Source organism: Nesoenas mayeri (genome assembly GCF_963082525.1).
Source record: "Nesoenas mayeri genome assembly, chromosome: Z".
NCBI classification, from domain to species: Eukaryota; Metazoa; Chordata; class Aves; order Columbiformes; family Columbidae; genus Nesoenas; species Nesoenas mayeri.
In genome coordinates, this window is record NC_137542.1 from 60,238,155 (window position 1) to 60,259,973 (window position 21,819).

At 35.9% G+C, this 21,819-nt stretch overlaps 1 protein-coding gene across 5 annotated transcripts in view; it reads left to right on the top strand.

Moving 5' to 3' along the window:
• SREK1 (splicing regulatory glutamic acid and lysine rich protein 1) overlaps nt 1-21,819 on the top strand; it is a 38,164-nt gene that overhangs the window by 1,288 nt on the left and 15,057 nt on the right. For 2 of the 5 annotated variants that reach the window (XM_080362256.1, XM_080362257.1), the window contains exons 2-6: nt 10,119-10,252; nt 18,014-18,129; nt 19,487-19,651; nt 20,645-20,823; nt 21,403-21,533. In XM_080362256.1, coding sequence (XP_080218382.1) covers nt 10,119-10,252; nt 18,014-18,129; nt 19,487-19,651; nt 20,645-20,823; nt 21,403-21,533 — 725 coding nt within the window. Of the gene's footprint in view, nt 1-9,949; nt 10,253-15,556; nt 15,900-17,042; nt 17,724-18,013; nt 18,130-19,486; nt 19,652-20,644; nt 20,824-21,402; nt 21,534-21,819 lie in introns of those variants that run through there. The other 3 variants (XM_080362258.1, XM_080362260.1, XM_080362259.1) reach the window with 3 other exon arrangements.

A 21,819-nucleotide genomic window follows, 5' to 3' on the forward strand; every position in this document is an offset into this window, starting at 1 on the left:
TATAATATTTTTGTCCTGTTAGAAGGGCTCTGTTTTCCGAGAAGGGGCCGCTCTAACAGAAACCAAAGTAGCTGTTCACATAGGGTCGGAACCTTCCCTGCCTTGTGCTCAGAAGTGCCCCTGATAAAACCTGTGCAGGTTTTATCAGGTTAATAGCGGACATTACATGTTTCTCGAAATTGTGGCTGTTCTTGTTATGTGAGCTGAATGCCAGGGATGCCCTCCTATGGGAGATAACTGAGGTTTGTAAAATAACAGTATTGTTTCTCCCGAGCAGATAATGATCAACAGAACAGGGGAGGAAAAGAAATATTTTTTCTTAATGCATCTGTTGTTTTAAGACATGAATGACAGATGTGTCCTTTCAAACCATTTATCTTTCCTTTTTAAATGAAAAATATGGATAGCAGAAAGGGGAGGAAGTCATTCGCATCCAGATACCTCAGTTTTAATACAAATAACACATTCAGATGAATAAAATTTCAGTTTTTAAAACTGAATAGCAAAAAAGTTGGTATTCATCAGTTTTATATATTACTACATTACATCTGAGTAGGCTTGAATGAGGACCGCCCAGAAAAATGAAATATTATTTAATATCTATATCAAGTATATGTAATAGACATCCATTCTTGTAAAGATACGCTTAAAACAGCCTTACTGAGTTTTAAGCACTCTTTAATAGGTTTGTGGTGATTTTTATCCGTTTTAATTTGGACTTCAGTTTTCTCCTGACTGCATATATTTTTTGTTACTATTATTTTTCACTAGGTTATATAACAGATCCAAAGGAAAATAGATACTTTCTAGACATTCATATGCAAATCATGTTTGCGCCTATGTATACAGTTTTGCTGGTGTGTGTACATATAAAATATTAAATCCAGTACCATAGTAGGGATTAACTTTGAAATGTCAAGGTTATAATGCTGTAAACTTCAGTTCTAAATTATTAATTTAGTTTTCAGACTTAGCATGCAGGGTTATGATTACTATTTTACTTTTGGGTTTTTTTACAGTTTTTGTGCATAACTTTTAGAAATATGCATTTCCTTGCCTAATAGTTATGGACATTTGACCTGACTTTCAAATAATTACCTTGTAAAGAAATCAAGTATTTTCTCAAATGTCCTTCTTGTGAACCAAAAATACATGCTTCCTGTTGACTCTGAAAATATATTTGAATAATATTATGGTGAATTCAGAAAATAGTGTTTAATATATGAGTGCACAGGAAGCAAAGGTGTCCTAAGCAAAAAGATGCTACAATTGGTGTCTGTGATTTGTTGAAATTATTTTCTGCTTCTGTTTTTTCCTGAAGTATTTAACGATTTAAGGCCTAGATTACAAAATAAACTCTTGCTGTTCATTCAGTTAAAAGGGAAATGTGCTTTTTACATTAGAATCAACATCAAACAAAAAAATCATGTTATCCCAGTCTTAGCTTTAAAAACAATTCTGTATGAAATCCAAACTTCTGATGTGTTCTAGAGCATGAATTTTGCTATGTTCATGGAGTAGCGGGAACTCACTTTTTAGTCTGATTTCTAGATGAAAATCATAATTCAGTAAATTGAATTAGTGAACTACAGGTCTCACAGATTTTGACTACTGAACAACAAATATTAATATGCTCTTTTTAATTTACTTCATGCTGAGGAGTAAGAGTAAGGTGACATAATAGCTTTCAGAAATCTGAGAGTACTTGTATTACCTATGTTAAGTGAAAGCATTCACTGAGGTTGGGACCCCATTTGTTAGCCTTCATCCACAAATATATAGTTAAAAAAATAAAGCAAACAATTCTTGTTTCAAGAGTAATAAATATTTTAATACTAAATGGGTAGTATTCTGACTTTTACTTCAGCTCATTGCCTAATCTATTTAAAAAGTATGTGTTGCACTGTGTAGAATTGCAACCTGTTTTCTCTTTGCTTCTGTGCTGCAAATATTCAGTGTACACTCAAAATGTTTTTACTTAGTTAAGCATCAGTTTGCAGAGTAGACTGAGGTTGTGTTCTCTTCTGTATGCATTATTTCATGTATATAAAAGAGAAGAGCATTCATGTTAAGGAATTTATGATAATATTTATAATAATTAATAATAAGTAGCCAATTTTTTTAATAACCAAACTTTTTTTGATTGAAAGGAAATAGAATCATGGAATATCTCGAGTTGGAAGGGACCCATAAGGATAACTGAGTCCAACTCCCTGCTTCATGCAGGACCATCTAAAACTAAAACATGACTAAGAGCATCATCTAGATGTTCCTTGGACTCTAACAGGCTTGGTGCTATGACCCCTTCTCAAAGAACCTGTTCCTGTGACTGACCCCCCTCTCTGTGAAGAATGTTTTCCTAATGCCCAATCTGAACTTCCCCTGACACATTTTCATTCCATCTCCTTGTGTCCTTTTCCTGGTCACCAGAAAGAGGAGAACAGCACCTCCCCATCCACTGCCCCCCTTGTTGAGAAAGCCGAAGGCTGTGATCAGATCACCCCTCAGCCTTCTCTTCTACAAGCTGAGCAAACCAAGTGACCTTAGCAGTGCCTCCTAAGTCTTGCCCTTGATGAGGCCTTTCCCCGTCTTGGTCATGCAGCTCTGGGCACACTCTAATAGTTGGAAGTTTCTTCTTATTTTGAGGTGCCCAGACCTGCACACAGAGCTCCAGGTGAGGCTGCACCAGTGCAGAGCAGAGTGGGACAATCACCTCCCTGCCCGGCTGGCAATGCTGTGGTGGGTGCACCCAGGACACAGTTGCCCTCTTGGCTGCCAGGACACACTGTTGGCTCGTGTTCAGCTTGCCACAAACCCAGATGCCCTGCTCTCTTTCCACAAGGCTGCTCTCCAGCCTCTCATCCCTCAGTTTATACATATAAGCAGGATTAGCATGTTCCAGGTGCAGAATCAGCCACTTGCTCTTGTTCAGTTTCATGCAACTGATGATTTTCCAGCACTCCAGTCTATCCAGATCATTCTGTAAGGCCTTTCTACCCTTGAAGGAGTCCATAGCTCCTTATAGTTTGCTATCATCAACAAACTTACTTAATGTACATTTGATTCCTGCGTTCAGATAATTTATGAAAACATATGAGAGCAGTGGCCCTAAAACTGAACCCTGGGGAACCCCAGTGGTGACTGGCTGCCAGGCTGATGGAACCCCATGTTAAGCCCGACCTGTCAGGCAGTTGCTCACCTTGTCTAGCTGTGTGCTCGACATTCTGTCCAGCAGGATACTGTAACAAACAGTATCAAAAGCTTTGCTGAAATCCAAACCTACCACATCTAGTGGCTTCTCTTAAGACAAGAGGGAATTGAGTTATTTAAGCAAGACTTTTTCCTCATGAACCTGTGCTGGCTATGACTAGTGACTGTGTTGTCTCTCAGATGTTTTCCAATAACTCCCAGAATAATCTTCATAATTTTACCAGGTACTGAAGTGAGACTGACAGGCCTATGATTACCAGGGTCTTGCTTCTTACCCTTCTTGAAAAGTGAGACATTTGCCAGCTTCCAGTTGACTGGGAACTCTACAATGTCCCAAGGCCATTGAAAAATAATAGAGAGAGGTACCACAGTGGCATTGGCCAGCTCTTTCAGTGCTCCAGGGTGAATCCCATCGGCCTCATAGATTTCTGTGTATCCTGCTGGAGCAGCAAGTCTTGAACAAGTCATATTCTGGTATTTGTGCATTGATTTGCTGAAGGACATGGACCATTTTGAAGCTTTGGTCTTGACAATTTTGCTTTATTTTTTAAAATATTTTTTATTCTTGGAAGATATGCTTTGCATATTAGCTTTGGATTTTTTCTTTTCTTAGTCCTCTTATATTTTATTCTCTCAGAGCAATCCAAGAGGATTGTAGAAGTGGTAAGTGATCAGGTGATCATTTCCACCTTATATGAAATTCCTTTGATATCACTTTTCCACTCTAATTCATTATGAAGCACCCTACCACTGAGTTGAATGAAACAAGAAAAGGTTTTTGAAGTCTCTGGCACATGTAGGTTTTGTGCTTCAGTGATCGTAGACCAAAGTACAGGCCTATGCTATGGTGGTCTGAACTAGCATTGTTAGAGAGAAGGGTTATCTTTTACCCATTTTCTACATTTGTCCTGTCATTAACATGTACCTTGGTTTTATAGAATGCAGCAGACAATTTCCTTAAAAAACTTAAAAGAAGTCTCTGTTGCTGAATATAATTATTTACAGATTATTTTAAATATAAACCACCTCAGATTTTTAACACATTAAATACAATATAGGCTTTTAAAGATGACGCTTCAGAATTCCCAGGAACCTTCCTGAACCCAGTGACTTTTTCCAGCAATTAGTGTCTTAAGACTGTTCTTTTAAAACAGCAATTTCTGTTAGGGTACTTTTTGGATCTCAAATTGATTAGAAGAACTTTTTTGTGACTGTTGAGTTAAATCACGCTTGGCTTTTTGGTAGTTTGTCATTTCATGTTTTATTTTCATTGGTCAAAGCCCTCCAGTTTCTTCAGTCACTGCTAATCAGCCACTCCTTTAAGATGGATGGATTTCATATGTGCCATGTTCCTGAAAGGCTAGTTCTCTTTGGGAAGTTTGTCTTGTGTATTTGAGGCTTTCACACTTTATGCGAATGGCAGTAAATGCTACTTTATTATTACCGTTATGTTCCAAAGAGGCCTCTGTGCGCTATGCACAGTTCACCTTCAGATTTAGTGTTCAGGGCATTGGAAACTCTTGGCACTGAAGATGTAGTTTCTGCATGGTCATCCTCCTGATTTTAGCTACTTGTCAGTGAGGCTTCATTGGCAGTGAAAGCAATATTTCTTTTAATTGAAAAAAACATTATCATCAGTAGTCTTTCAGTGGGTCAGAGATGCTTATTTCTGGTGGCTGTTCTTTGTATTTACTTGTTTTCTTAGGAGAAAATTTCAAATTTGACTTGGTTGTGCAACTATACTGTTCTGCTCTCTGGAACACTTCCCATAGAAACTTTAATCTAAAAATTGAAAGCACCTGTTTTTGGGCCTTGAATAACATCAGTAAACAGGTGTAAGAGAAGTGAAGGTGAGAAAAGAGTACATTTTGGGGTTTTTTTTGGTTAATCCACTCTTTTCACTCTTAATTTGTATTTGATTATCAGATCTTAAAGAAACCAGCAGAGTTTTATGTTTTATCATACTGTATCTGTCTGCTGTATTGGTTTAACTATCTTGGTCACTGGTGTGAAAAATTTGCTCAAGAAACTTAGATTTCAGGAGACTTTTTCAACCCTTTCCTTGTAAGACTGATCTCATAAAGAGTGCCATAGGTGGCTTTCAGTGCTCAAAGACCCCTTTTATTCCACTGCACTACCAAACCTTTTGGTCATCTCTTCTTCCCTGTGCCATAAACAGAGCTTTAACCTTGAGAATAAGGATATTCAGAGACCCTTTGAGAATTTCCCCCCCCCCCCCCCTTTTTTTTTTTTAAACAAGTTTATATGAAAGATGCTCATAAATTAAAAGAAGGCATGACTGTAAAGTCTTTTCAAAAAATATGATTTCTTTGTTATTTGGTTTCTTAATTTCCTTGTATGTGTAGTATTTTCTCTTTCGGTTACACCTTGAGGAAAGCAGGATGACTAAATTGCAGGTTTCTGATTTTACCAGTTGAGTTCTGGGTTCTTCCTGAAGTTAAAGGCTTAAATATTGTAAACGAAAGTTTAGATGTATATGAAAATGCTTTGGAAAATTATGTTTAGATAGAATGAAAAAGTCAACAAGAACAGAAAATAATATTATAGCCACAGCCCATGTAAAGATAATTGGTTTATATAATAAGAGTTGTTACTACACCAGGACCTCCAGGTGGATTTGCCACTTCTGCGTAGAAGAGGAGGGCTTTGTGGGGCTTCACTGTCGCCTATAGTGATGTTTTGTCACAAAGTCTGAGTAAAAAGTCCTGAAGTTTTGAATACCTGTGCATTACCTTAATTTGGTTAGAGATCTCCATTCCCAACATGAGAGGCGCTATCACTGTCTAACAAGAACTCCTCAATTTGCCATTTTCAAAACTTCAAGAGTTTTTGTGAAGTGGAAATACACAAAAAACATTAAGGAGGTAGGAAGGAGGCCCCCTGCAAGCCTGCATGCAAAAGGTCACTGAGAAACCACACTTGTGTCACGATGCCAGGATCTGAGTATGCAAGGGCATGAGACAGTATACTATGTTTTCTGCCCTGTAGAATATTCCCTGAAGCTTTTGTCTGTTTGTTATATGTTGCTTTTAACAGCCTAAAGATACTTGTATTTAAATTTACAGAAGTTGTTGTTCAAGAAAGTATTGATTTGGTACCTTTCTGTTGGCTGTTTAAATAGACTTTTGTGAGGAGATAGTTCCTTTTTGTCACATTTCTGAACAAGACCAAGACCAGATTTTATAGATCACTTCCAATTTGCAGTACAGTAGAAATTTGAAGCTGGTTTGCAGGATGTGACAGATCTTTTCCCCTGGGTATGTACTCTAGTATGCCAGCTGCTCACACAGCTGAGAGTTGGTTTTTGCTGTAATAGGAGACCAGTGATGTCTGTAATCAGATTCTTAGTACTAGTCGAGCTTTTATGGTACAGTTGTCACCCAGTTAAGGTCTGTGTTTCAGAGAAACCTTCAAAATTACATTTGTAGTGATAAGCCTTCAAATGTGGCTCTAAGAGGCTTTTTGAGCAACAATTGTTTTTTACAGAGTGAATTATGTGAAAGCAGGGAGGCACAAACAGTCTCCATTAGGTGTTGAAAGCCCTGCTGTGTAATACTGTCTTGGAGGCTAGAACACACACGTGTTGCTTAGACATTGACGGCAGTGTAGATGGGGCATTTGACATAAAACGCACAGAGCCATATTTAAATGAGATCTGCACAATTATTCCATAACATTTTATTTTGATAAGTTATTGTTTTCTGTTGTCTCCTTCACCACCACCACCCTGAGAATATTTGGACCCTTAGAGGGATGTTCTGTAGCCTTTTATTTGATCTTTTTCCTGTAGCTTGCTGAATAGTTCATTCTTACGAAGTGTTTCTGATTGGTTGATATTCTATTGGAAGATGAATTTCACTGTCTACAAGGAAAACAAAAATGGCAGAAATATCTAAAAGCTATTTAGCTATTTATTTATTTTTTTAAGTTTTCTTGCTTTCCTAATGAAGCTGCATTATAGCAACCTTGAGTCAGGGATGTAGAACTTGCTTTTTTGCATCAGTGCTTTGTAAGCTTAGGAAGAAGACTGTGACTGTACTTCAGCTGAGCCTCAGAAAAGGTTAGCAGGGGAACAAAAGGATTAAAACAGAATAGGACTTTTCAGTTTCAAGAAAGGCTTCTTAAGAAGACTGTCAGGGAGGTTTAGGAGATCCATTTCCTAAAAGGAGAGGAGTCAGTCACTGTAAAACCATCTAGAGTTTTAGAACTTTTTAGATCTTAGTCATCTCCCTCAACGTAGACACAACATTGATATGTTTTCAACAGAGGTAGTCTCCTTATGCAGAATTTGGCCTCCATAACCTTCAGAAAACACTTTGTACCCAGAATTGTTTTTAGAGCCTTGTTTGCAACGGTGTTCTGATATTAATATTTTTTAACCTACGTTTCACATAGCTTTTCTGTTTGGAATTCAGGAAATACAGGGGGGATGGATATTATAAAGGGTACACTTGTCAGAACTGACTCTATAGTTGGTGAAATTTGTAAGAATTATTTATAGGACCTGTAACTGCCTGGAACAGCATTATGTTCTTGCTTTAGCAATGAAAACAAAAGTAAAACACTAGGAAATGTTAGAAATGTTCAACAGTCTGGACCACAGAATCTTAAGTGAAGGCTTCGGCCATTTGGCTTTCAACACTGGCATGTGTATTTAAAAACAAACCAACCACAGACGACAACATCAGAACCAAAACACCTTCTCCTCCCAACACCCCCCACATAAACCCCCTTACACCCTCCGTGCAACAAACAAACAAAAGAACCCTGGAGCCATAAAAAATATCTTTGCAGTCAACAAAGCCTGATTCTTCAGAATATACAAGATTTGAAGTTGTATGCAAATATTTCTGCTGAGTATTGAGAAAGTCTTAGGTCAGTGTCACCTCTGATGGAAACTGTTCTGTGCCAAAACCTTGCAGGTGGCTTGGAAGCCATTCTGTACATCTCTTTCTTTCCTGAATGTGGAAACTTGAAACTGAAAACATGGGCCACTACAAACTAAATAAATGAGCAGAAGAAATGTAATAATCTTGCAATGTTTTTAATAGAATTTTCCATCATAAGTGTTTCTGAATGCCATTCTGAAGTAGGCTGGCTCTAGATATTTTACCTAGGTGTCATGTTTTTGGTAACCAGAAACATACTAGTCTGCCTGTCTCAGACTATGTTCCTGGTTCATTTATGTAGTTTATATGATGAAATAATGTGTCTAAAACTTCTGAGCTTGTATTTAAATACTAAAATCTAATTAGTAGAGGGAGTACCTGCTTGGAATTTGAGGGACTACAAGATGAGATGGGCCAAACTTGAACTGCTTTTAGTACTTCCAGTAAGTTGACGAGTGTTTCTATTTCTGTTGAGGGAGGTTCAGGATGAAACAATGTATGCGGTGTATTTTCCACGAGTTACTGCTTTGCTAGAAGACAGATGGTCTTTTCAAATGGAAATTGGTGATGTTCCAGCAATATCCTGTTGCATTCTATTTTTGAAGATTTCACCTGTACTTCCTTCATATGAAGAAATATTCTGCTTGTGTAAACATTACAAACATTGACTAGGAAATGCATTTTTTAAAGCAAGCTTCTTTAATTTTGATCAAGATTACAATGTTAACCTGCTGTGCCTTCTGACATCTCTGTTGGTATACTTTGTAATGGAAAATCAAATTACAAATTTTCTTCCTTCTTCTAGCCTCAAGTAGTTAATTCCTCCTGTCTCTTCCAGTGTTACCTTGTACTACACTATGCCAACTAATGCAGATCATTAAAAGGATTTTTGTTACATTAGTGAGCTACGACCTAACATTTGAAAGAACTCTCAAGAACTGTTTTTATCTTAAAGATTTAATGAAAATGCTTTTGTGAAGACCTAAGAAAGAGTATTAGTTATTATGGGCTAATTTCTGAAGGTCGTACTGAAAAATGCCTGAGCTTGTTGTTTGACTTTCCTGAACAAGGATTATTTGGAGGAAAAAAGATCACAGAATCACAGAATGTTAGAGATTGGAAGGGACCTCAAGAGATCATCCAGTCCAATCTCCCTGCTGGAGCAGGAACACCTAGATGAGGTTATACAGGAATGTGTCTAGGCAGGTTTTGAATGTCTCCAGAGTAGGAGACTCCACAACCCCCTGGACAGCCTGTTCCAGTGTTCTTCTACCCTTACTGAGAAGAAGTTTCTTCTCAAATTTAAGTGGAACCTCTTGTATTCCAGTTTGAACCCATTACCCCTTGTCCTACCATTGGTTGCCACCAAGAAGATCCTGGCTCCATCCTCATGACACTCATCCTTTATATATTTGTAAACATTAATAAGGTCACCCCTCAGTCTCCTCCAAGCTAAAGAGACCCAGCTCCCTCAGCCTTTCCTCATAAGGGAGATGCTCCACTCCCTTCATCATCTTCATTGCCCTGTGCTGGACTCTCTCCAGCAGTTCCCTGTCCTTCTTGAACTGAGGGCCCAGACCTGGACACAGTATTCCAGATGTGGTCTCACCAGGGCAGAGTAGAGGGGAAGGACTATAAGATGAACTATGAGTTAATTACTTGACAAATGTGTCGAGTAAATGTGTCAACTGCTTAGAATAGTATTTTGGAATGTACTGGTTGATGTTGTTTAGCAACATTCTAAAAGAAAATTAGCTATGTTAATTTGAGATTTTACCTTCTGTAAGTTTCCACTAAAAAGGAGGAGGTGCTATGCTAAGCTTTTTTCGGTGACATAGTAAGTACAGAAATTAGTAAATTTATGTATGCTTGCCTTTTGGCCAACTTTTCCAGGAAGTCTAAAACATTTTTTTTTCTTAAGGAGTGGTAGTTAAAAATACATATGTACAGTTATTTAATGTGACTAATTGTTTTTTTTTTTTTCCTTTTATCTTGCAGCAACGCACCTCTTGCTTTTTCCTCCAAAGTATGTTATATTAAGTTTCGTGAAGCATCGAGTGTTGGTGTGGCCCAGCATCTAACTAACACGGTTTTTATTGACAGAGCTTTGATAGTTGTGCCCTGTGCAGAAGGTTAGTATTTCAGACATTCTTCTGTAATGTTGTTCTTTGTTGTGTCTGCTAATTGTTTTGAGCTTTCCATGTAAGGAGGTGATGCTCTTCTGTTATTTTATTTTATTTTACTGCTTTTTGAAAAAAAATCTTGAAACAAAATTGAAAATTGAGTGAAGAAACCCAGTTATGTAGATTTAGTTGAAATTAAGCATTAGAAAAAAGGTAGTTGATTTAAATTAGGGTGATTAAATTTTCCATAGTAATTAAGTATTTTGAAGGAAAACAAGGTAAAATAATTAAATAATTCCCTTCAATATCATTTGTGTTGGCAAGCTTATTCTCACAGAGGTCTCACCGAAGTCAATGGAGCACTGAAAAGATCAAGCAGTTGCCTGGCACTGTAAACATTGCAGTTTGGATCTTAATGCGTGACCTTTGGTGTTGTGATTTCTTTTTTCTTTTTTTTTTTTTTTTTTTTTTTTTTTTTGGTTAAGATACTGATTATTTTTCTTTTGGCTGAATTCAATTTTTTTTTCTTGTAGACCTGTGATAAATGCATTTTGCCACTTCAGAGTAATCTAATCTAAAATATTTAGCACTCACAGTGATAATTACTGCTTGAATATAAATGCTTACCTCCTAATTTAATTTTTAAAAAACAATTTTCCTTTCTTCTTACTGTGGAAAATATTACTTTGTGTGCCATAAAAAGGCTTTCTTACATATACTGGTACTCCTTTTCGGTTTTAGATATGTCTTTAAAAATACAGTGATCTGTACAGAATGCTTCCACCATAAAATAATTTTAAACATTTTAATGAAATAGAATTCTTGGTGAATGCTAGATTTAGAAGTGTTCCTTTAACTAGCTTTGAGGCCAGACTTTCACAGAAGTGTTGAGTACAAGGTAGTTCTTACTGATAATGTAATATCCCAGATCCGAATACAGATGATCTGAATGCATCCTGTGGCAGATATATCACTGGAGTTAGGCAGAGCCCCATTGACTTCATTGGGATCATTGTGGAATTGAGCATTTGCCCATTTGGTTCTGGACTTTTTACCTCTTTGGAATGTAAACTTTGCAGCTGATGGAGTGAACCTAACTTCACTTTGAACATGGTAGCTGTTTTGCCATGAACAACAATATTTAGAATGATTGGACCATAAATTGCAGTAAGTCTGAAAATATCTTCTGTTAACATGACTTTTCTGACTGCAAGGGTCAGGTTCTGTTTCAAAAAGATACTGTTGACTTCTTGGAGTTTGTTAGCAGTGGTCCCAGAGTACCATTTTTTGGCCTGCTTGCCACATTATGATCTGGATAGTATGAGACTCTGCTGCTGTAATAATGGTCTGGGATGTTCCTGGCAAACTCTGACAAGTCTCCAAAATTCCATAGACTCTGTAAGGACTTAAACTAAAGGCTATATTGACCTACAATATAATGCCTGTTTTTGTAGCCTTCTTAATAGGGATGTATGACATATATTTGTCTTTGTGAAGACAAATTTTTAGTTGTTTTTATGTCTTGTTTTGGGGGCTTTTTGGTTCTTATTTTTCAAACTTGTTCTTAAAACACAGAGCGGATACTGCTGTATCCGCTTGAGGGTCCATAGAGGCTAATGAGACCAGAGTCCTTATTATTGAAAAACTGCTCCTATATAATTGACTACAAATTATTGAGGATCTTAGTTTCACATTTCACTGAAAAGACCTTAACAGTGGTTCAGTACTGCCAGAGACGAAAGATTGCTGCATAATGAATGACCAACACTTCCTGATGTTTTTCTTCAGATGAGATCACTGCCTGATGTGATAGGGCAACAGGCAGGTTGAAGTTACGTTTTATGTGTCTCTTGATGATAGACAATGAATGGAAGCAGAATAAAATCAAAGTTCTGACAAATCTTCTTTCAGTTCCATCTGTAGCTGACTTATTAGGCATTTCTGAGAAAACATGATAGAAAAATTGTCACTGTTCAAAATCATTCTGGACTGCACAAAGTTTTATGTGTAATTAGGTGAACAAGTGATTGGATTATGAGGTAATTTTTTTTTTTTTGGTAATACCAGAATACAGTTTTCATGTAACTTTCCAACAGAATCACTGATTTTAATTTATAAAGGTGTGGATTTACATAGCTTTAGCTTTCTGAAGAATTTATTGTGTGGAAAAAGTATGGCTTTGGAGACCACAGTGTAAGATTTGTCATTCACTGTGGATCACATGATGCATTGTTAATGGAGTCAGCATGGTATATTGTGGGCTTTAAAAGTAGTTATACCTATATTCTACCAGGAGGTGAAATTGTATCCTTGGCCAACAGTGCCGTTAATAAAACATTTCATGCGCTGAATAGAACATAGAGGAGAGGTAAAACAGAATTCTGAAAACTTGGTTTCAAAAACCAGAATAAAATCGGAAATTTGGAGCGTATTTGAACAGTGGTGAATCAAGGGAGTATGTGGAGGGAATCACTACCAATGAAAACAATGTTAATTTTATGACATTCAATAAACAATTTAATGGTAATGTAATTGTAAATGTAGTAACATTATCCAGCTGTCAAAATATGACTTTTTTGTGTGTGTATTGGTATGTTTTTCTTTAAACATTATACTTTGGGAACGCAAAGGTTGAAAGATAAACAAAGATGACACCCTAATCATTCTAAATTTTATGTCCACATTATCTGGTAGATGGATTTTGACTATTAATTTGGTTTTGTATGTTTTCTCTGTGTGATATTTGTGCATTATTAGATGACTAGACTGGCCAAGGCAGACCTGTTACACTTGCCTGAGTTAGGCATTGTTTGCCATGCCACTAAACCTGCCGCCAAGTGAAACCTTCAAGGGGGAAATGAGATCGAAGTCTGGCCTGCTGAAGATGGACGCCCTGTCTCTGTTTTTATTTTATTTTGCTTTCTTTCCTTTGTTTCTTTTTATTTTATTTTGTCCCTTTTTTTGTTTTGTTCTGTTAAATCTCTTTCCCTTGTACTTGTGAACTGGTACTTCAGTTCTGTAAAAATAATGTTTTGTAAAGGGTTCACAGTGTTTCATTTTGAAGTTGACATGAAGCTGCTTATGAATGGTGGATGGTATGCACAGAATTTAGAGTATGATTAATTTTTATGCCGTGAATTTTGAATAAATTTCATTTGGAATACATTTAAGCATCTAAATTCAACACATTGAGCACATTGTGTCAGAAGACAGGAATAGTGAAAAATATATGAGCTTTTTTCATAACTTATGCTTTATGAATTTATCTTGGAAAAAGACAGTTGAAATTTTTACTTCTGCAGAAATTTACTTTACAAAGTAAAGTCATGATTTTTCTCTGCTGCATTTCCTCTTCTCAGCAGAGTAGTTTTATTTTAGGTTGCATGGTCTGTTTAAAAGAAGGCTTACTACTTATGTCTAATATGAAGAATTTAAAATAATTATTTCTAAAATACAACTTCCGTGAACATTGAGTGTCATGAAGTACTTGCTTCTGATGAAACCTTGCTCCAGTGAGGTCAGTGGCAGTAAGATTTCATCTTTTTGTTCTTGTAATTTTCAGAGAAAGCTGTTTACCACTCATAAGTACAAATGCAGCCTGAGGTTTTGGTTGGAATGTTATGTGAGGCACATTGTCTTTTAACACTGTTATTTGTGGGAAGATTGAATCAGTTCTGTGTGTGTGTATGTGTATATTGCACTTTGATGTGCTTCAATGGTAGTTATTTCAAAAAGAGTTTGTTTAAGAAAAAAAAAATAGAAAAGAAGAAAACGATGTCTTTTTGGTCACCTCACAATCTCTGAAGCCCTGCTGGAGTGATTGAGAAGGTTCTCATCCCTGAATGATGTTCCTACTTCTTGTGAAATGGAAGCTCTGAAACAGAGGTGGTGGACCAGGTGGTGTGTCAGGTTTTCAGGCATTGGTCTTCCCAGCCAGCTGCACTGGGATCAGTTGGTTTCACTCTGGTAACGCACCGGGCTGTGCACTGCGGCTGGGAAGAGCTTTTCTTCATGATCTCTGTTGGATTTAGCTGTGGCAGTTGAAGTAGTTGCCAATAGGTGTAATCACTTCAATTTCTGCTGCTAAATCCAATAAGGATAATGAATTGGATCACACAAAAATCATTTATTGTAAATGTGCATTTGCCATTGATATAAAATAGCAGGAAAATATTAATTCCTTTTATTATTTTTAGAGCAGGTTTGAACTGTAAGTATTTTTTAAATTAGAAAACTTACTTATTTCAGGAGCAGTTTTGGGGGGAGGATTAACCATGTAGTTCCAGTACAAAGACTAGGAAATTAATTTCTTTGGAACACTCAGAGGGGGATAAAAATACTGTGATTAATACTTGTTTAATGCAGGTACTTCAGTCAGCATTTAGCAAAATGGATTCTGGTACGGACTAGGTTGAAAAAAGACTTTGATGATACAAAAATGTAATTATCATAACTGATATTTAAGACAACTATAGATTTCCTAAGAAGCATAAGGTGTCTCTAGGCAATGCAGAGCTAATCTACATCTGTTTCCAGATACCTTTGCAAAGTGAAGAATCAGTAAATAGATGAACAGAATCTCTACTTTGCTTCTAAGAAGTCTTTCTAAGGATGTCATATAGATGTGACATCTTTATTTTGTCTGTTTCTGTTACTAGGAAGTAAACATCAGTATCTCATTTCTGTTCAGCTTTTGAATACCATAAGTTTAAAAAGCAACACAGCTAAACTAAAGTGTCCTAATTTGTTGTGTTATAAACCACATGTTTATTGTATCTTTATGGGCTTGTATGCCACTTATAAATACATTCATAGAGGTGAAACTCCAAAATTTAGAGCCTGTAACTTTAAAGTTATTTGGCCTCACATGTTATTTTGTTTTTCAAAACTGTCTGAAGAACAGGGAAGTAAATTTGCAAAATAATTCAGGTTTATTTCTTTCTTCTCCCCAACCCCTCCCAGTTTGTTATAAAATTTGACCTGGTCTTAGAAAACTGGAGAAGGATCTTTTGAAAACACGGTATCATTGAAGACACAGGCAAATTTTCAGGTTTCTCTCTATAGAGATAGACCCTTTCTCATTCTTGAATAAGATAAGTGAATCTCTTTGTCATGGCACTGACCAACTAGATTTTTTATTTAAAATCAAACATTACATTGTTGAAGGACCAAAGTATTCTATAAAGAATACTACTAACTTTACTATATTATTCATTGTTTGAACTACTATAATGATGCAGTCAACTGAAAGTTTTTGGTGGATTCCTTGAGCATCATTTGAGGAAGTTAATAATTCCAATTCTTTCAGTAAGATGACCCATATACTTAAAGTTTAGGCTTGTGTTTAAGTACCTTTCTGAACCTGACTCATTGTCTGTTTAGTTATGTGCCTAACTCCATTCCTATTTAAAAGGGCTAAGCATCTCTTAAGTTTATCTGGTTAAGTGTATATTGAATTGGCTATATGTAAGTGCATACTTGAATTAGGCATATACTTATGTATGTTACTGACCAAGGATCTAAATTAGAATGTAGATACATCAATTTAGACACACGACATTCCTACCATTAGATTTACTTGCACCATGTCTCTTGATCCTGTAGACACCTGCATGAGTATCCAGATAATTGCAAGATGGTGGCTGTTCAGGATAAGGTTTGGTTCATTAGTTGTTTGAAAGCACTTAAGTATTTTGTTTTGCAGAAGAACTGGTACATAATTCTATGCCTAATCTGCATGCACAGCTGCTGGGACTGTTATTTCTAAAGCCTGTGAGCTACATATTAGGCACGATGTGCAGCAAAGTACCTCATACTCATGAACAGTCAGGCAAATCAGGTGCACTTCTCATTGCATGCCTGGCTTCAAAATGAGATCTGTAAAGAGTGCTGAACATTGTGGTGGTGACTCGCATGTTTTTTAAAAGCCCTGGAAGTCATTATTGCACAGTTAATTCTTAGGTGCTAATAATTTTCCTAGTTTTCTCCTGTAGATAGCAAAATCAAGTGGTTTGTTACATGTTAATGAGCAAAATGCCTCAAAATATAAAATAAATAAAATCAGTGTAAATAGGAAGCATGGGGGAAAAAAATGGGTACTATTATTTTTTCTATTCCACCCATGCTTCATTAAGTTTCAGTTAGATTTGATTTGCCCTTTGGTCATACCCAACTATAACTCTATCCTTGCTGCAGATCTGTAGAACAGGTTTGCAACACATTTTGTTTCTTTTTTTTTACAGTAGTATGTTTCCTGTGGGGTCTATTTGAACTCGTATAGCTAAAACTGCACAGTGTTTTGAAACTTATCTCATGTTTTGCTTTTGGATAAGAGTACTTATATATTCATTTTAAAATCCTGAAGTTAGGGGGTTTATAGCTAAAATATATACAATTTGAACCAACGCAGTAAAAGCTACTGGATGGTATTTGTATATACCTTGACTTTTAAAACAATGTTTATATAAAATCATTTACTTTATTAAAGTGCGTGGGGTAATACCAAAGGGCTCAGTTGGATAGCATATATATAATTATGTCAGTAATTTTGAACAGATTTTATTACTTTATTAAAGTGCATGGGGTAATACCAAAGGGCTCAGTTGGATAGCATATATATAATTATGTCAGTAATTTTGAACAGATCATAGATACCTAGTATAATTAGAACTTCTTTCTGTAGTTTTTCAGTTCAGTGTTTAGTGTCTGTACCAGTTTAAATCCCTTTGCATTTCAAATTTTAATATGTACATTTAATGGTAATCATAATTGTTAAATTATTAAGTATTTTGATTTTTGAAGATTTTTAGGGGTTCATTTAGCAGTCTAATTGTGACTAAAGTTCAATGAAACCTACATTTAGTTCAGATTAGATATTACTTAAACATTTAGCATGACGGGGGATTATAAATCTGGTTGAAATAGTAGGAAATACATATTTTGGGAAAAACATAGCTTGCTTAGCTGATTGGTTATTATTTTCTTCAGTCTCAGTAAATTTAAGCTATTTTATCAAAGTTTCAGATAAACTGAGGTGATCTAGAATGTAAGAGTACAAATCTAAATTTTTTCTGCCTTTCCCTGCTCCACCTCCAGCTTCACTTGTAGATGTATTATGTGTAGTCACAGTAGTTCAGTAGTTTTTATTTAATTTTATTTATTTTTACATCCAAAGTAGGTAGCACCAGAGGAATAATAATATTTTTTAAAAAGCACTGATTTCAGTTAGCACATACTTTGTGGGTTTTTTGTTTTGTTTTGTTTTTTCTTTTACTGGTTTGGTTATTTGCCATTTCTGGGGATTAAACTTTAAAAAATGTTCTTCTTTTCTGTATCTGATGTTCTGTGTGCTATTAGTGATGCAGCCAACACGAACGGTTGTCATGTGTAAAACAACTTTCGATCACCGCGAAAACACCGCCCTGGGAAAGCGTCCATGCTTGATATCGTTTGGTTCATGAACATTAAGTTTCCAGTACAGGTGACCCATAGCTCAAAGTGTTAAATAATTGTATACATTATTCAGTTTTTAAAATAATAATCCATTAATGAGATTGCTAGTCTTTGAAGTTTTGCTCACTTTTGTTTTTCCTTGTAGAGCAGGGTAAAAGGAAAAACTTAAGTTCTTATTTGTTTCTTTGTAAGGATCTGGTAGATAGATCATTGATATTTATTACATTTTTAATTTGCAAGGGTAATTGTAAAATCTTAGAAAGAGTAACATCTGTGTAGTGTTCCAACCTTGTGTAACGCTTTCCTTTGCTCCTTCAGGTAAAATCCCAGATGAAGCCAAAGCCCTTTCTCTGTTGGCTCCTGCTCCTACTATGACAAGCTTGATGCCTGGTGCAGGGTTGCTTCCTATACCTACACCAACCCCTTTGACTACAGTAAGTAATGTTCAGTTGCTGCTTGATTTCTGGTTTTCTTTTTACTCGATAACATTTTCTGTGTTCAGAGAACAAGAACTGTATGATCCATGGATGCTGTCCTCTTGTATGCTATATCGGTCAGAGTTTAGCTGTGGTGCCTCTTTTGAGGGTAGATCACAAAGATGTCTGTGCACTAACTTTCCTGGGTTTTTCTTTCAGATTGTTTTGTAAAACAGCTAGTAAACACTGATTTGGGTTTTGTCCATTTGAATTGTTGTCTTTCCCTATACCCATTAATTTGCTCCAACGACAAAAAAATTCTTAAAATGTTATAGGTACATTGACACAGTTCATTGGAATATTAAAATGCTGCATTAGGGTGCTTTTACTTGATATCTCTGTGACAGGGCATTTGACTGTTTGCCTAACTATGTTTTCACTACAAAAAGCATAGAAGCTAGCTGCTGCTACTTCTGCTCAGCCTGCTGTAACCTATTCAGCGAAAAAAATCAAGTTACAATAGAGTAGTTTCCTCTTTCCATTACATTAAAAAAAATATTGATGGCTTGTTGAGAATTTCTCACATGTGTTAGGAAATTTGTTTGCTGGAAATGTAGTTGCTTTTTGGGTGAAGAAAACAAAAATTCAAACCAGGAGCTCAGCAGATGGATTTACTAGTGATTTTAAGTGACTTTTTTTAATAACACTCCCTAGGAGAGATTTAAATTCCCAGTTTCAAAAATTAAAGTTGTATTGTCCTCATTCTCTAGGAAAACTAAAGTTGTATTGTCCTCATTCTCTAGGAAGCGACTGCGTTTATAGGGACATAACTTAGACTTAATATCCTTCGTTTTTCAACTGTAATTGATCTGGCCTTATGTGGTTTGTTTGTCCAAAAGGTACCTTATGTGTCCCTTTGATGGACTGATAGCTATTATAGAACATATTGGCCCCAGGCACTGCAACTTCCCTTCCTGCCTTGCTGGGCAAGGGTTCAGCAGTTCTTTGTCCACTCCTAATACTTGTTGTGGCAAAAAAAGAAAGAATATTAGCAGTGTCTGTGGGCATCTTACTCAACTTGATTGACTGTAGGCATTGTATGTGTTATCTGATTGATACACTGTGTTCCTGGCCAGACCTCTTTGATAAGATGTCGACTGTTAGCCCACAGAAACTGTTAGCCATAGAAGATTATTTATGGGTTGATTTATATTCCTTTTAAAAAGGTCTCAGCTGGAACCTTAAAGTTGAAAATATTGTTTGTATTCATTAGGTGTATTTTTACAGAAATGCACAAAGCAGGGAAATACTAATGAGTGAAGTCTCTCCCACCAGTGCTTGGTTGCAAAGCAGATTCTGTTTTCGTGTTTTCCAGCTCGGTGTTTCACTTGGCACTTTGGGAGCTATACCAGCAGCAGCATTGGACCCTAACATTACAGCGCTGGGAGAAATACCACAGCCACCAATTATGGGGAATGTGGATCCATCCAAAATTGATGAAATCAGGAGAACAGTCTATGTTGGAAACTTGAATTCCCAGGTAGCCTTTTTTTTTCTGTAATAGAAGTACTAATGGAAGGTGTAGAATTGTAATTTATGAATTCTAATCTTACATGTTAAAAGAATTTTCGTCAGTTGATGATAAAAGGCATTTTTTTAAAAAAAAATTTGGTTACTAGTTATATTTCAAATTTTGAATGCTCCTGTGCTAATCAGTTCAGACCAGATTGTGGAATTCATTCTGACAGGATAACAGAAGAATCACACTGTAGGTGAATTCAATAAACATATTTATGATTGTGTGTGTTGATCAAAAGTCCAGCTGGGTTGTGTTAGCCGAGCAATGCCTCGGAAGTCTGATTTTTGCAGTAGTTTTTCCCCACAACACTGTGCAGTTACTTAAGTACAGTAAAATGGAATGATGTGTCCACGTGGAAATTGCAAAATAGCTTTGAGTTTCTATAATAGGAAAGTTAGGTTTGTCAGAAATTTGGGTTTTCAGCAATTGATTGAATTAATGGAAAAATGATTTGCTTTTGACTGATGGCAATATAAGTATTTTATTTTGGTTTTTTTTGACAGCTAAAATAGCTACCAGAGTGTAAAAGTACTATTGATTGTGATAAAATAAACAAAAGAAGCTGGAAATTATTAGAAAAATAAAAGCTAACTCTTGTGATATTCCTTGGATTTTTTTTTTTTTTTAATTGATCAAAATTCCAGTCAAAAGCTTGAACACAGGTGTGTAAGAAAATTGCTCATTGGTTATTTCAAATGAGTTGCCTGAAAATTGTGAAATCCTGTGGAAATGCATTTTTAACCTTGTGGTTGCACTATTTCAATTGTATATTCTGTAGATCAATGGAAGAAAAATACATGTCTTTCTTGAAGTGTAACATTACAAAATTTATGTTATTTGTGTAATAATGGTGATTGTCTTTCCAAAATCTGTAGCTCCTAGATTACGTCATGTATTGGATAAGTGGGTTTCATTATATATTTTACTTCAGCTGAGCTCTTCAACTCTTTCTAGACTACAACAGCAGATCAACTCCTTGAATTCTTTAAGCAAGTTGGAGAAGTCAAATTTGTGCGAATGGCAGGTGATGAGACGCAACCAACACGATTTGCTTTCGTGGAATTTGCAGACCAAAATTCTGTACCTCGAGCTCTTGCCTTTAATGGAGTTATGTTTGGAGACAGGCCGCTGAAGTAAGAAATTACTTATCCATATGACTATTGAATGAGAGGTTTCTTTGTATCCTTATATATATGAGATTGATGTGCAGAAACTGCTGTGATAAGTATTTTTTCATTATAAGGACTTATTGTTAACAAACTGAAATGTTTGTATAAACTCCAGTTTCAAGGTTGGTATCTGAGAAGAGTATGGATGACATTGTGTAAAATATATTTACATTTAATCTTGAGATAGTGGAATCTATAACAGTGAAAGTCCTTAGTACTAATTAAGCATCCTGTATGATGATGTGTGTGTAATTAGTATGCTTTAACATAGAGATTTGACCTGAGAAAGATAAATCAATTCCTTGACTTCTACTAGAAAATATTTTAACACAAAAATATTGTGCCACATTATTTAAAAGTGGTAATGTTTGAAAGCAGAGACATTTCAGATACTTAGAACAGATGAGTTTTAGGGCAGATCTGTAGTTTTGCTGAACTTTTTTATTTGTACATCGAAGTTGAGGTGTTTTCCTTTCTTAGTTGTTTCTCATTTTCCCTTTTCAAGTGTTTGGGTGTTAAAGGTTTTATGTTTACTTAATTTAGAATAAATCACTCCAATAATGCAATAGTGAAGCCTCCTGAAATGACACCACAAGCTGCTGCCAAGGAACTAGAAGAAGTGATGAAGAGAGTAAGGGAAGCCCAGTCTTTCATATCTGCTGCTATTGAGCCAGGTAGGTATATTATGTACATTACCTAACAGACACTTTCACTGTCTGCCTTGGCACACACTTTTTAGAGCATTTTCAAACACAGAAGAGTACACAAAGGTGAACAAAGTGTGTTGAGAAAAACTCAAAATAATCAAAATTGTGTTCATGCAACAAAGCAGTGGAATTAAGCTGATTTTTTAATTCATCGTGTCTTATTTTCAGATACACCATCACTGCATGTTTTCAAAAATACAAAGTTAATACTAAATTAATACTTCTGTTGGTGCTTTTAAAGTTTAAAGTACTC